Source organism: Pelophylax lessonae (genome assembly GCF_965119305.1).
Source record: "Pelophylax lessonae genome assembly, chromosome: 3".
In the NCBI taxonomy this organism is placed as follows: Eukaryota; Metazoa; Chordata; class Amphibia; order Anura; family Ranidae; genus Pelophylax; species Pelophylax lessonae.
Window position 1 is genome coordinate 307,915,203 of NC_138770.1, and position 12,510 is coordinate 307,927,712.

Sequence of the window (12,510 nt, forward strand, 5' to 3'; positions counted from 1 at the left end):
GATACTCATTGCAGCTGGACAGGGTTGGACGCTATACCAAGCGACACACGTGTTTAATGCTGTATGCATTCAAGGGCGTATGCTCGGAACATAAAGTATTTGTGTTCTAGGCATATGTCCATCGCAAGATAAATGATATGCTAGTTTATTATTGCCGCCAGGTAAAAGTGAAATATTTACTTTCGCTGAAAAGAAAGTAACCTAATCTGGTGGGTTACTGCTGTGCTCATCATTCTTCACTGCTTTATTGATATACAGCCTGTTTGTATGTAGTGATTCTAGACATAACCTTAATCATCCCAGCACAAACTAGAATGAACTCTATCAAAATGAATTAGGAAACATATATACAAATAAAATTCTAGTGAAGGAAAAACCCAAGAGAACTAGAAATTAATTTACCTGACACCTTTCAAATTTAAACTATGCAAGGCGTGTCTTTCCTCATTTATATAGATTTCAACATTTAGAAAATCCATGATATACAACATTTCTTTGAAAACAATCATAACATGATGACAAATGCAATTTTGTTTTGGCATATGTGTGAATAAAAATGTATAAACTGAAAGCGTGGAAAACCCCCACGCTCTGTCATCTGGCTATGCTACACAGGGTTACCCAAGCCATGCTCCATGCTAAAATGGAAGCAATTTTGTTGAACAAACTGGTTCCCTATGAACGGCTCTGGCGACCCTGGATTGACCATTGCCTACCACGGGCCTTGACGACAGCCTTGTACTCACCTGATTGGTCGCCCTCATTACCGGCTCTCTTTTCCCACCTGGGCCCCTAAGGGGGTTCGAGGCTCCCTCCGGGCACCTGCTGATACCCTCCCCGACTTACCTCACTTTCATTCCAACCCTGCCAACCCAGCTCCCCCCCCCCCCCACTCGGCCCCTGGTGTACCCACTTAAGAGCTATACCTTGGTTTTGGTTGAAACCCCTTCTGTGTGGGGGTCCATCTACACAGCGTGGCCTCGGCCACACCTACAGCTTGAGCGCACCCTCATTGCATCCAGACGAGACGCCGGGTCGATCCCATATACGTATTGCATTTGCTACATGTTGTTTGTGTGTTATACAGCAGTTTTGTATCTCAAAGCGCCTTGTTTTATCTAGGCATGTACCTACTGTTTCCACTGCATATTGCTGTACCATGTTTCTTTTGCCTTTAATAAAAACCGTTTAAAAAAAAAAAAAAAAAAAGTATAAACTGATGTCATAACTAAGATAAAAATCTTTATTTCTCTTCTAGTAAAGGTTCTACAATATTCAAAGGTTTCACATCTCATTACCAGAAAGGATTTAGAACTACTAAAAACACTGAATTATATACAGTGGATATTGATGTTCATCATAAGTCATGGATTGGTCAGGAATGGCCTCTACTTATAGCACAGAATTTATGAAGTTCATTGTGATAATACATCTATTATTCTTCCTTCGTGCATAAGTAAAACAGCAGTCTTGAATCAGGGATTTGCCTTTTCTGAGGGCTCAAAGCCTTGGTCCTCAACATCCTCTTCAAGTAGCTGCCGAATCTAAGGTATAGAGATCAAGTCACATTAAATCACTTACGCACACTTTCTAAGTGGCTAGTTAAAAGCTGTTTAGATACTTAGAAGCGGCCTTCTTTTGTCCCATAACCACAGAAAGCCCTCATTGTTATTTAACACTAACTGGACAGTCCACTTGAAAACTGGATAGTCCAGTACAGTAACACAACTTTTCTTTTCAATAGAAATGCAAATGCAGATTGAGCAGTTCAAGTGTGACTACTTTATTTACGATATTATATTATTTAAAAAAAAAAAAAATATATATATATATATATATATATATATATACACAGTATCTCAAAAAAGTGAGTACACCCCTCACATTTTTCTAAATATTTTTTTTTCATCTTTTCATGTTACAACACTGAATAAATTACACTTTGCTACAATGTAAAGTAGTGAATGTACAGCATGTATAACAGTATAAATTTGCTGTTCCCCTCAAAAGAACTCAACACACAGCCATTATTGTCTAAACCACTGGCAACAAAAGTGAGTACACCCCTAAGTGAACATGTCCAAATTGGGCCCAATTTGCCATTTTCCCTCCCCGGTGTCATGTAACTCTCACTCTCTCATACTGGTCACTGGAAGTTCAGCATGGCACCTCATGGCAAAGAACTCTCTGAGGATCTGAAAAAAAGAATTGCTGCTCTACATGAAGATGGCCTAGGCTATAAGAAGATTGCCAATACCCTAAAACTGAGCTGCAGCACAGGGGCCAAGACCATACAGTGGTTTAACAGGACAGGTTCCACTAAGAACAGGCCTCGCCATGGTCGACCAAAGAAGTTAAGTGCACATGCTCAGCGTAATATCCAGAGTAATATATTTCTGCAGAGGTTGAAGGGGTGGGGGGTCAGCCTGTCAGTGCTCAGACCTTACGCCACATACTGCATCAAATTGGTGTGCAAATTGGTCTGCAAATTGGTCTGCATGGCTGTCGTCCTAGAAGGAAGCCTCTTTTAAAGATGATGCACAAAAAAGCCTGCAAACAGTTTGCTGACGACAAGCAGACTAAGGACATGGATTACTGGAACCATGTCCTGTGGTCTGATGATACCAAGGAAAAACCTTTTTGGTTCAGATGGTGTCATGGAGGCAGCCAGGTGAGGAGTACAAAGACAAGTCTGTCTTGCCTACAGTCAAGCATGGTGGTGGGAGTGTCATGGTCTGGGGCTGCATGAGTGCTGCTGGCACTAGGGAGCTGCAGTTCCTTGAGGGAACCATGAATGCCAACATGTACTGTGACATACTGAAGCAGAGCATGAACCCCTCCCTTTGGAGACTGGGCTACAGGTCAGTATTCCAACATGATCACGACCCCAAAGACACCACCAAGACGACCACTGCCTTGCTAAAGAAGCTGAGGGTAAAAGTGATGGACTGGCCAAGCATGTCTCCAGACCTAAACCCTATTGAGCATCTGTGGGGCATCCTCAAATGGAAGGTAGAAGAGCGCAAGATCTCTAACATCCACCAACTCTGTGATGTTGTCATGGAGGAGTGGACGAGGACTCCAGTGGCAACCTGTACAGCACTCTGGTGAACTCCGTGCCCAAGAGGGTTAAGGCAGTGCTGGAAAATAATGGTGGCCACACAAAATATTGAGACTTTGGGCCCAATTTGGACATTTCCTCTTAGGGGTGTACTCACTTTTGTTACCAGCGGTTTAGACATTAATAGCTGTGTGTTGAGTTATTTTGAGGGGGCAGCAAATTTACACTGTTATACAAGCTGTACACTCACTACTTTACATTGTAGAAAAGTGAAATGTCTTCAGTGTTGTCACATGAAAAGATATAATAAAATATTTACAAAAATATGAGGGGTGTACTCACTTTTTTTGAGATATTGTATTTCATGTAATAAATTTAGTTACAGACTGAACTGAAAGGACAATTAGTTCAATAAATAATCACATTTATTATACATGTCCTAGCTATTCCAATAAAGCTACAAAAAACGTTTTGAAATATTTTTTTAAAGCCTTTTTATGCCTGCCACCTGCCAGTGGTGAAGATATGTGTAAGGGGGTACTCTGCTAGACTGATGTAAGGGGTAGTACTGCTGTAAGGTGGGACTCTGATGTAAGGTGGTGGCCCTCTGGGGACACTGATGTAAGGTGGGACTTTGTTGGCATTGATGTAAGGGGGACTCTGATGTGTAGGGGATATGCCAGGGAATTTGAGGTAAGGACTCTGATGCAAATGTGGTGTTCATCCTGACTGCTCCACTCTTTATGTTGTTTTGTTTATTAAATCCTCTCTTCACAAATTCTAACAACAGAACAAATGGAGGTGCTCTCTTTAGGACTCTCCTTTTGTCCTAACAAAAGTATGGACAAATTCGAGGTAATCAAAGATATTAATTTATTCGCAAGAAACTTACTGTTCAAAGTAATCACCCCCTTCGAAAAAGTCAGTAAGTGACGAAACCTCAGGTAGAGGCCATACGACATGCCTGGTGATTGATCGGGTGAGCGGCGGTGTCTCACCGGAGAGTCCTGGACCCGAATGCTGGTACATCACGCGTCCGGAGCAAGTAAACACCCTGATCCCCACTCTTGAATATGATGTGCTTTGCATATTTATATCCCATGTACGTGCATATTAGTGGATTTTAAATGGAATAAACTAGTTCAGCGTTATTGCACTAGTTGGCTCTCCTCTTTCTTTTATGGTTTATGTGGTTTATGTGGAGCGGCATCTTGAGAATTACCAAGGATCCATTATTTCCTATATCCTGTGCAGTGGTGCATATTCCAAAGCGTGATCAGCCCTATCCATGAGAGTGGAGGGCAAAAAGTGGGGGTGAGTGTTCTAGCTGAGGGGAGTGGAGCACAAAGGTGGCGGACACTTTGTTGGTGTGTTTCTGTTTCTGTTCAGCTTACACTGGAATCTCACTGGATCATCACATATCACTATTCTCCTACTATTGGACTTTTAGTTATACATTGATTTATTCATGTGTTTCATCTGAATTTTTTCACTGATTTTTTTATTTTTTTTTCACTTGATTTATTGTTCACTAATTAACTTTGGGATTGGATTTTCAGTGATTATTTGAGCACATATATTGATTCAATTGTTTATTTTGTTCACATATATTGTGTGCACTTTTCTGAGTTGAGCGCCACTAGGTGGGAATATCTTTATTTTTATTTTTCACTTTTTTGGTATATTGTTTGTTTTTAAGCAGCAGCACAATCATTTAAATATTTTTTTCTGATGCAGGATCAGCTCATTAGCGCAGGAGCCTGCTAAATATAAATATAAAAATAAAATATATTGTTTTGTTTATTGTTTACTCCTAACCCCTGTACTCCGTACATTATGCTTATATACAGTATACATAGACCTGACAAAGGTGTTCATTGTCTTCACTGTTGCTGGTTTTATTGAAGTTCTTTTTTAAAGTAGGCTCAATCCATACATCAGTCTTTTTTTTTTTTGTTCGATCAATGGGTTGAACAAAAAAAAAAATGACTCAATTCCCCCATCCATACATTTGACACTGCCCTGCTAACCACTTGTACTCTGCCCTACGGATTCTTGTTTCTGTATACTATCCTGCTGACCTCCCATCCCTTGCCCCCTGACATTTTTTACTGCACCCCCACATCAGACCGGCTAGATTTGGCCCTTGGGGTGACGGAACCAACAGGGCCACCCACGGAGCGAATTTCAGACAGTTCATCAGGAAAAATTAACGGATTGTTAACATTAGGCCACCATGCTGGATGGTAGCCCCACCCTTGCCTACAACTCCAGTTTCTGGATGGGGTCCAAAGGTGGCCATACAAACTGATTGTACAATCTTGGTACAATTTCCTTTAGAATTACCAGAACTGTGTAATATGGGGACAAACCTAAATATTTTATCTGATTTGAATATAATCAGGCAGGTGTATATGACCCCTTAAATTGGTTGTCAGGGTAAAGATTTTTTTTTTTACCATATTGCATTCTCTGCATGAAGGTAAAAAACATTTTAGGTGGAGTCCCCCAACCTTCCCAGTGCGCTGCACTCTCTCACTCCTACTGGACTCAGTGAGAGCAGTGGCAGCCATTGTCTGTTGCTGCTGTCAAACAAATCTAATGATGAGAAAGCAGGGGATAGGGCCTTGCAACATTGCGTGTGTCAATAGACATGCACAGTGCGACTCAGGATCGATCCCGCACTAGTGTACACCTAGAAAACAGCTTGCTAGGGGGGCAATCGGAACAGGGGGACCCCAGAAGAGGAGGTTTGGGGCTGCTCTGTACAAAGATAAGTATAACATTGTTGTCATTTAAAAAAAATAACCTTTTCACTTTAAGAGCTACATTTCTGTATTTCCCATTTGTCTGTTAAATTTGGTGTTAAAATTATAACGTCAGATCAAATATTGCTTTTTGAATTTTTTATATATTGACAGTTCACTCTGCTAGATGGATGTAAAGTACAGAACATGACAATGTCACTTTTGCTTACAAGGAAGTGCAGAATAAGGAAACTTATTATTTTCGATTCTCCTCTCAGCATTTTGAGACACCATACACAGTATCTCACAAAAGTGAGCACACCCCTCACAATTTTGTAAATATTTTATTATATCTTTTCATGTGACAACACTGAAGAAACGACACTTTGCTACAATGTAAAGTAGTGAGTGTACAGCTTGTATGACAGTGTAAATTTGCTGTCCCCTCAAAATAACTCGACACACAGCCAATTATTGTCTAAACCACTGGCAACAAAAGTGAGAACACCCCTAAGTGAAAATTACCAAATTGGGCCCAAAGTGTCAATATTTTGTGTGGCCACCATTATTTTCCAGCACGGCCTTAACCCACTTGGGCATGGAGCTCACCAGAGCTTCACAGGTTGCCACTAGAGTCATCTTCCACTCCTCCATGACGACATCATGGAGCTGGTGGATGTTAGAGACCTTGCGCTCCCCCACCTTCTGTTTGAGGATGCCCCACAGATGCTCAATAGGGTTTAGGTCTGAGAACATGCTTGGCCAGTCCATCACCTTTACTCTCAGCTTCTTTAGCAAGGCAGTGATCATCTTGGAGGTGTGTTTGGGGGAGGGGATCATGCTCTGCTTCAGTATGTCACAGTAAATGTTGGCATTCATGGTTCCCTCAATGAACTGTAGCTCCCCGGTCTCAGTTGCACTCATGCAGCCTCAGACCATGACACTCCCACCACCATGCTTGACTGTAGGAAAGACACATTTGCCTTTGTACTCCTCACCTGGTTGCCGCGACACACGCTTGACACCAACTGAACCGAATAAGTTTATCTTGGTCTCGTCAGACCACAGGGTATGGTTCCAGTAATCCATGTCCTTAGTCTGCTTGTCTTTAGCAAACTGTGGGCTTTCTTGTGCATCTTTAGAAGAGGCTTCCTTTTGGGACGACAGCCATGCAGACCGATTTGATGCAGTGTGCGGCATATGGTCTGATTACTGACAGGCTGACCCTTCACCCCTTCAACCTCTGCAGCAATGCCGGCAGCAGTCATACGTCTATTTCCCAAAAAAACAAAAATAAACCTCTGGATACGACACTGAGCACGTGCACTCAACTTCTTTGGTCAACCATGGTGAGGCCTGTTCTGAGTGGAACCTGTCCTGTTAAACCGCTCTATGGTCTTGGCCACCGTGCTGCAGCTCAGTTTCAGGGTCTTGGCATCCTTCTTATAGCATATGCCATCCTTATGTAGAGCAAAAATTATTTTATTTCAGATCCTCAGAGAGTTCTTTGCCATGAGGTGCCATGTTCAACTTCCAGTGACCAGTATGAGAGAGTGAGAGCGATAACACCAAATTTAACACACCTGCTCTCCATTCACACCTGAGACCTTGTAACACTAAGGAGTCACATGACAACAGGGAGGGAAAATGGCTAATTGGGCCCAATTTGGACATTTTCACTTAGGGATGTACTCACTTTTGTTGCCAGTGGTTTCGAAATAATTTGCTGTGTGTTGAGTTATTTTGAGGGGACAGCAAATGTACACTGTTATACAAGCTGTGCACTCACTACTTTACATTGTAGCAGAGTGTCATTTCTTCAGTGTTGTCACATGAAAAGATATACTAAAATGTTTACAAAAATGTGAGGGGTGTACTCACTTTTGTGAGATACTGTACGTATCTAGAACACTAAAGATTGGAACTCTTCACTGAGGGGCATCCACACCAGCATATTGAAATGTCTATTGACATCAGTGAAAAACCTGTCCTCGGCCTGATTAGCAGCTAACTAAGCTCTAAAAGAATGGAGGCCATGTCAAGCATATATCAGTGGATAGTGCAGTGCCAGGCATGCTCCCAGGGAAGGTCTCAAGACAATGGTAACACAAATAAATATATGCTGCTTTCAAATTGTCTTTTTGAGTGCCATTGAGAAAAACTGATCCACAAACAAATGGCCAATAATGCAAAATAAGAATAGTTTGGCACATAATAAGGTTTATGCACACACCACTCTACTTTTACCTGTGTTCTATGTTCTGTTCAGAAATGGAGCTCATGGTCAGTTAAGTGCATTATCCATAAGCTCTGTTGACAATATCTGATGAAGTGATCCATTGGAGTGCAATTAAACATCCTATTGCCTCTGTTTTTGGTCCATTCTTACCATGTATATATAAAGTCAATACTTTCCCAAGTAAAGTTAAAATGACAAACCCGTTGAGCTCCTTTTCTTAATAAAAAGCTGACATGGGTTCTAGCCTTTCTCCTACTCTACTAAAAGAACTACTTTTCCTAGGCACAGTGTGATCCCTATATGGGGTGCCGGTGGGTTGGTAATGCCAATCACTACTCTCTCGTGACAACCCATTTACCACCCCTTGTCTACTAACCCTCACGATTTGCTGTAGTTACAGTTATTGGTCATGCTCTGTTACCGAGCTTTCTTTACATTACCTTGCATTATTCTGTATGTCAAACGTTGTTACTCACTTGCATTATTTAATAAAATACTTGAAACAGAAAAGAACTACTTTTATTCTTATCTGTGTCCCTGTTTTATATTTTCCTTCACTTCCCCTCTGTTAAAACGGTTGTTGCTCAAACAGTACATTGTATAACAGAGTCTTAATGATTTTATGTGTGACACCGGGAAATAATAAAACATAAACAGAAGGACAGATACCTAAAGCTATTTTAAAGGCTGTGTTCCAAAAAGCTGATTTTTTTTTTTCACACTCTGTTGATAAGACACTCCCGGGTTGATTTACTAAAACTGGACAGTGCAAAACCTGGTGCAGTTCTGCATAAAAAACAAACAATCAGCTTCTAGGTTTTCTTTTTTGTCAAATTTTAATTGAACAAGCTGAAGTTAGAAGCTGGTTGGCTACCATGCACAGCTGCACCAGATAGATTTTGCACTCTCCGGTTTTAGTAAATCAACCCAACCTTGTCTAATTATATCTTGTAGGTATTCCAACAGTAATACCCCTGCCAGAATGATAAACCTGAAAGGGAGTGGGGTTTGTCCACACCAGTTATCTCCATTTGATGGGTGCTGCTAAGGAGTAGTGATTTGCACAGAGGGGCTGAAGGTACAGAGGGGCTGAAGGTGCTTGAACGCTTGCACTTGCTGTGTATTCCTTTTACTCTTGTTCCTTCCATTAATTTTCCAGCAGAATTTACATTGCTGCGGTCCTGCTGTCATTTTTGTAGTTACTTATGTAGTTTATGCTAAACAAGAAAGCATTCTGGTGATTCTTGTGAAAATCAGAACAATCATTTCCTTTTTCTTACAAGAGCCCTGGGGTAATTTTATGGATACATTCGCTATTATCTGAGGTCTGCTGGAGAGCTCCTCTCTAGCAGTGCCAACTGTGTACTTCTCTTTTTCACCTCCATCTCCACCCATACACATCTCCTCTCCTCTTCTGTGCCTATCATACATTCCACTTCTTCAGCACCAATCGGCCACCTTCCTCCATCACCTTCAGCATCAACCATGCACTTCTCCTCTCCTCTGACTCCAGCATAAACTATGAACCTTTTCTCTCCTCCCCCTTCAGCGACAACCTTGCACTTCTCCACTCCTCTTACTCCTACATGAACCATGTGCCTCTTTTCTCTTCCCCCTCCAGTGCAAACCATGCACTTCCTCTCTCTTCCATCTCCGGTGCACTTCTCTTTTTCACCTCCATCGCCAACCATACACATCTCCTCTCCTCTTTAGTGCCTATCATACACTCCACTTCTTCAGCACCAATCGGCCACTTTCCTCCATCACCTTCAGCATCAGCCATGCACTTCTCCTCTCCTCTGACTTCAGAATAAACTATGAACCTTTTCTCTCCTCCCCCTGCAGTGCCAACTATTCACTTCTCCTTTCCTCTTACTCCAGCATGAACCATGTGCCTCTTTTCTCCTCCCCCTCTAGTGCCAACCATGCACTTCTTCTCTCTTCCATCTCCTGTGCCAATTATACACTTCTTCTCTCTGCCCCTTCTAGTGCTAACTATGCACTTTTTCTCTCCACCAACTCAAGCGCTGCTCGAACATCTCTCTCCTCTGCCTCTAAATCCAACCACAGGCTTCTTCTCTCCTCTGCTCACACTGACACCACAACTGGGGATTATTATTACTGTCACTGACCAATGCTCTGGGTTATTTAGCTCACACTTTCTTTTCAGTTTAAAGTAGTTCCTTAAATGATCCTGCCGTGAATCTTAATTGCCTTGAACCTTGAACCCTTTGCTCCTCCCATGAACTTCCTGATTTAAGCCATGTCTCTGCACTTCCTAGTTGCCAGAATATTGTGCCTTCACCAGCCAATATCTCGCTTGTCTCTCCTGCTGCCGTCCGTATATTCGCTATCATCCGTTATCGACATTTGGCTTGTTCCTCGACTACGCTTCTGCTTAATCCCAACCTGCAACTACTCGTTACTGACGTTTGGCTACTCCTTGACTATGCTTCTGCTTGATCCCTATCTGCTATATCTGCTACTGGACCCTGGCTTGCTCACCTCCTGTTGGGGGAGAGGGGATCCTGAGGACCGCAACCTGGTGCTAACATGCAGCAAAATCCATCTCCACCATCAGGAGCTCTGGTGAACACTGGCTAGTACTTAGATTCCGCACCTCAGAGGAGGCTGTGTCATCTGCCAAGGTGACCTACCTCTGTTCCTATCCTGTTGGTTCCCATGTGAGCTTCCTCTGCTATAGCTAATGGCCTCCGAGCCTGACTCCAGACCGTGACACCTCCCGTAGTGTCTTTGAGCTTCTGCATGTCAAGCAGATTCATATGCTAAGTTCACTCTGTCTGCATAAAGTTGCTTCTGCTATCCTGCCTCCACCAGCCAATTCCACTCCCACCCCCAGCATTCATAAAGTTTTATTTCATGATTATAATGAATGGTAATCAGTGACTGTCCATCCATTGGGGGTGCAGGGGTTCTACATGCAGGGCGCCGGAGGTTTTTTTTTAAGCACCTGATCAGAGGCTTCAAAAAAAGGGTGGGCCTGGGGCGCAGAGCACTGCGCCCTGAGCCTAGCCAGTTGTGTGAAAATAGAGAATTAATATTAGCTATGGCCACACTGATTCTCCTCCCGGCCAATCAGGAAGAAGGTCCTGAGACCGGTTTCCCGATTGGCCAAAAGGAGAAGGCATGCTATTGGCCAAGAAGGGGGGAGGAGACAGGACATGAAGAAGTCTGAGGGGGAAGCCGCCGCCGCCTGTCATTCCAGAGGAACAAGGTAAGTAAACTGACTAACTGAATGACTGACTGGCTGGCTGGCTGGTGGGCAGGTGGGCGAGAGATGTGGTGTTGCAGGCTGGAGTGATATGGGGGGGGGCAGGTCCAGAATCCATCCAAAAGTGTAAAAAGAGTATTGACATTTAAAGAATATTTTAAATAAAATACAGTTTGTGTTTGGTAGGGTAACTACCACCACAGCAACCCACAAATCTGTTATAGGGGTTTCTGTGCTAGTAAAAATTAGGATCTCCTATTTCATCTTTGTATTGGTCAGAGAAGTAGCAGGATCACTGCATATCTAGTCTCCTTCCAGGCTTTAGATATGCGCATAGGTGAATAAACACATAGGAACAATACAGACTGGTTACGAATTACTAATTATCTTCTCTGTAAATGCTACACATATGAAATCATCCTACAACTTTATCTTTTAGAACAAGCAGATGCACATCTACCCTCCACTGGTGGGTTGCAAATTTGATGGAGCTGGGGTGCAGAAGGGGAGAGGACTGGCAAGAGGATTGACAGTTTAACGTTCTATCCCTTTTCCTGTCTTGCATTTCCTTTTGCAATATTCAACGACATACCAGATCTAAATTAGATTAATACTTACATCATGTATAAGTTTTCCGGAATCTAATTCACCATCGCCTCCTTTAATTTTCAAGTAACTCAGATGGAGAATTTCAATAGAATGTTTAAAACCTAAAATTATCAAAGAACAAAAGTGAAATGTAACGATACACTGCTCTGTCATACATAAGGGTCTATTTATAAAGAGCCAAATGTCAGATTTGCATAGAATTTTTCATACATTTTTTTGACTAAGCATTTGCCTGATTTATTAAAGTGTAACTCCACTTTCGTGGGGAAAAATAGCAAATAAAGAAAAAATAATATAGCGTATACAATTGCGACACAAGTCATATTGTAATTGAATGTTATTAAAAAATTACCTTTACTTTTCAAACTGAAGCTCTGTAATTTTCTGAAAATGCATTGCAATATGGCTACCTGGAGGTGTTCTGTACACAGAATGTGTACAGAACGCCCCCCAGATATGTCATTTCCTGCTTGTGTGATTGGCTCTCCAAATTTACCAGGAGTCTGCCCTAAGATACAAATCAGATATCAGGCATCCCCTGATATATAATTTTTGGTGAGCTACTTCCAATAGGAAATCATGTCTAAAGGGATGCAGACCCAGCAGCTTTCCTCATTAGAGC

At 42.1% G+C, this 12,510-nt stretch overlaps 1 protein-coding gene across 1 annotated transcript in view; it reads right to left on the reverse strand.

Moving 5' to 3' along the window:
• Positions 1-1,418: 1,418 nt before the first annotated feature.
• The window catches only part of LOC309549007 (uncharacterized protein), a gene marked incomplete at its 5' end in the record, with an annotated part of 83,089 nt that continues 71,997 nt past the window's right edge, over positions 1,419-12,510 (reverse strand). Inside the window, 2 exons of the mRNA XM_082248948.1 lie at positions 1,419-1,544; positions 11,898-11,989. Coding sequence (XP_082105074.1) covers positions 1,476-1,544; positions 11,898-11,989 — 161 coding nt within the window. The 3' untranslated portion in view covers positions 1,419-1,475. The remainder of the gene's footprint in view (positions 1,545-11,897; positions 11,990-12,510) is intronic.